Genomic DNA, 1,169 nt, shown 5'->3' with positions numbered 1-1,169 from the left:
TATATATATAGGTGTTATATATTGTATATAGTTGTATGCATGCCGATGTGCACGTATAGGTGTCATGTATCCTGCACCTGTATATCTATTCCGCAGATTTGATGCATTTTTTAAAAAGTTGGTTTATGGTATGCTCAAAGTTTATTTGTACTCTGCACCTTTCTGCAGACCAGTCTGGTCAGAGGACGACGTTGTAAAAGAAAACTTGTAGATATATGCATTCAATATACATGCGTGTGAGAGTACATGTATATTCATATTTGAATTTAATGAGTCTTCCAGTTATCTGCTATGAATCGTTCCCTGTATACTGCTCTTTTGGAAACAGGAGCGATCGAAATTGGAGCGACTCGAAGAAGAAATGAAATCAAGACAGGACAAGGAAGACCGTGCGGCGGCCCTATTAAATAAAATTAAGAACAGCGAACAGAATCACGCTCACAATGATCTCCAGCACGAGCAAAATTATGACATTGTCGACACGGATACATATCACAACACAAATGACCCTATTGTGAACCCTGAAGCAGACACCAGACACAAACACGAGCATGGACATGGACATCGACATGGAGAGAAAGGGGAAGCTATAGTCGGAAACACAGACGGCGCTGCAAAGGTACGCGAGTCCGAAGTCGAACGATGCGAACATCACACCACCCACTCGCACGACTCAGCGGATGATGAGAATACAGCGGTCCGCGGCTCAGACCCAAGCCACGCCGAGCGTCGCAGCAAACAACCTTCAGATACATCAGAGCATGGCGAGAGACCGCATATGGAGACATCGGAAGACGGAGACAGTGTTGCCGCAGATGCGCTGGAGAGAGCGGATTTTTTATTTGAAAATCGATCTGATATGGCAGATTCGTCACCTGAAAACCGGTCGGATGAAGCCGATACTTTAACCCAGGGTGAGTCAGATGAAAGAGACATGTCAGACGGGAATGATGATCCATCTAGCAATGACTTGGATGACTTCGAAGAGGCGGTGCGTGTGTTGGTGATAGTGACGGTGTATCAGAGAACACTCGCGCGATGTGGAGACAGGACTGTGGAAGATCTGATGGGAGTGATTGCCAACACTACGTACCCTAAAGGTACGACAAAAATCTGGTGTGTACTGGTATATTTAGTGGTGTGCTGTATCTGTCCATATGAGTTCTAAG

General features: G+C 45.3%; 1 protein-coding gene across 1 annotated transcript in view; it reads left to right on the top strand.

Moving 5' to 3' along the window:
- The window catches only part of SARC_08688 (hypothetical protein), a gene marked incomplete at both ends in the record, with an annotated part of 1,493 nt that extends 421 nt beyond the window's left edge, over positions 1-1,072 (top strand). Inside the window, one exon of the mRNA XM_014297321.1 lies at positions 329-1,072. Within this exon, the coding sequence (XP_014152796.1) occupies positions 329-1,072 (744 nt within the window). The remainder of the gene's footprint in view (positions 1-328) is intronic.
- Positions 1,073-1,169: the final 97 nt, after the last annotated feature.

This window comes from Sphaeroforma arctica, assembly GCF_001186125.1.
Source record: "Sphaeroforma arctica JP610 unplaced genomic scaffold supercont1.805, whole genome shotgun sequence".
Lineage (NCBI taxonomy): Eukaryota > Ichthyosporea > Ichthyophonida > Sphaeroforma > Sphaeroforma arctica.
Note: the sequence above shows the minus strand (reverse complement) of the source record. Positions and strands in the feature narration are given on the sequence as shown.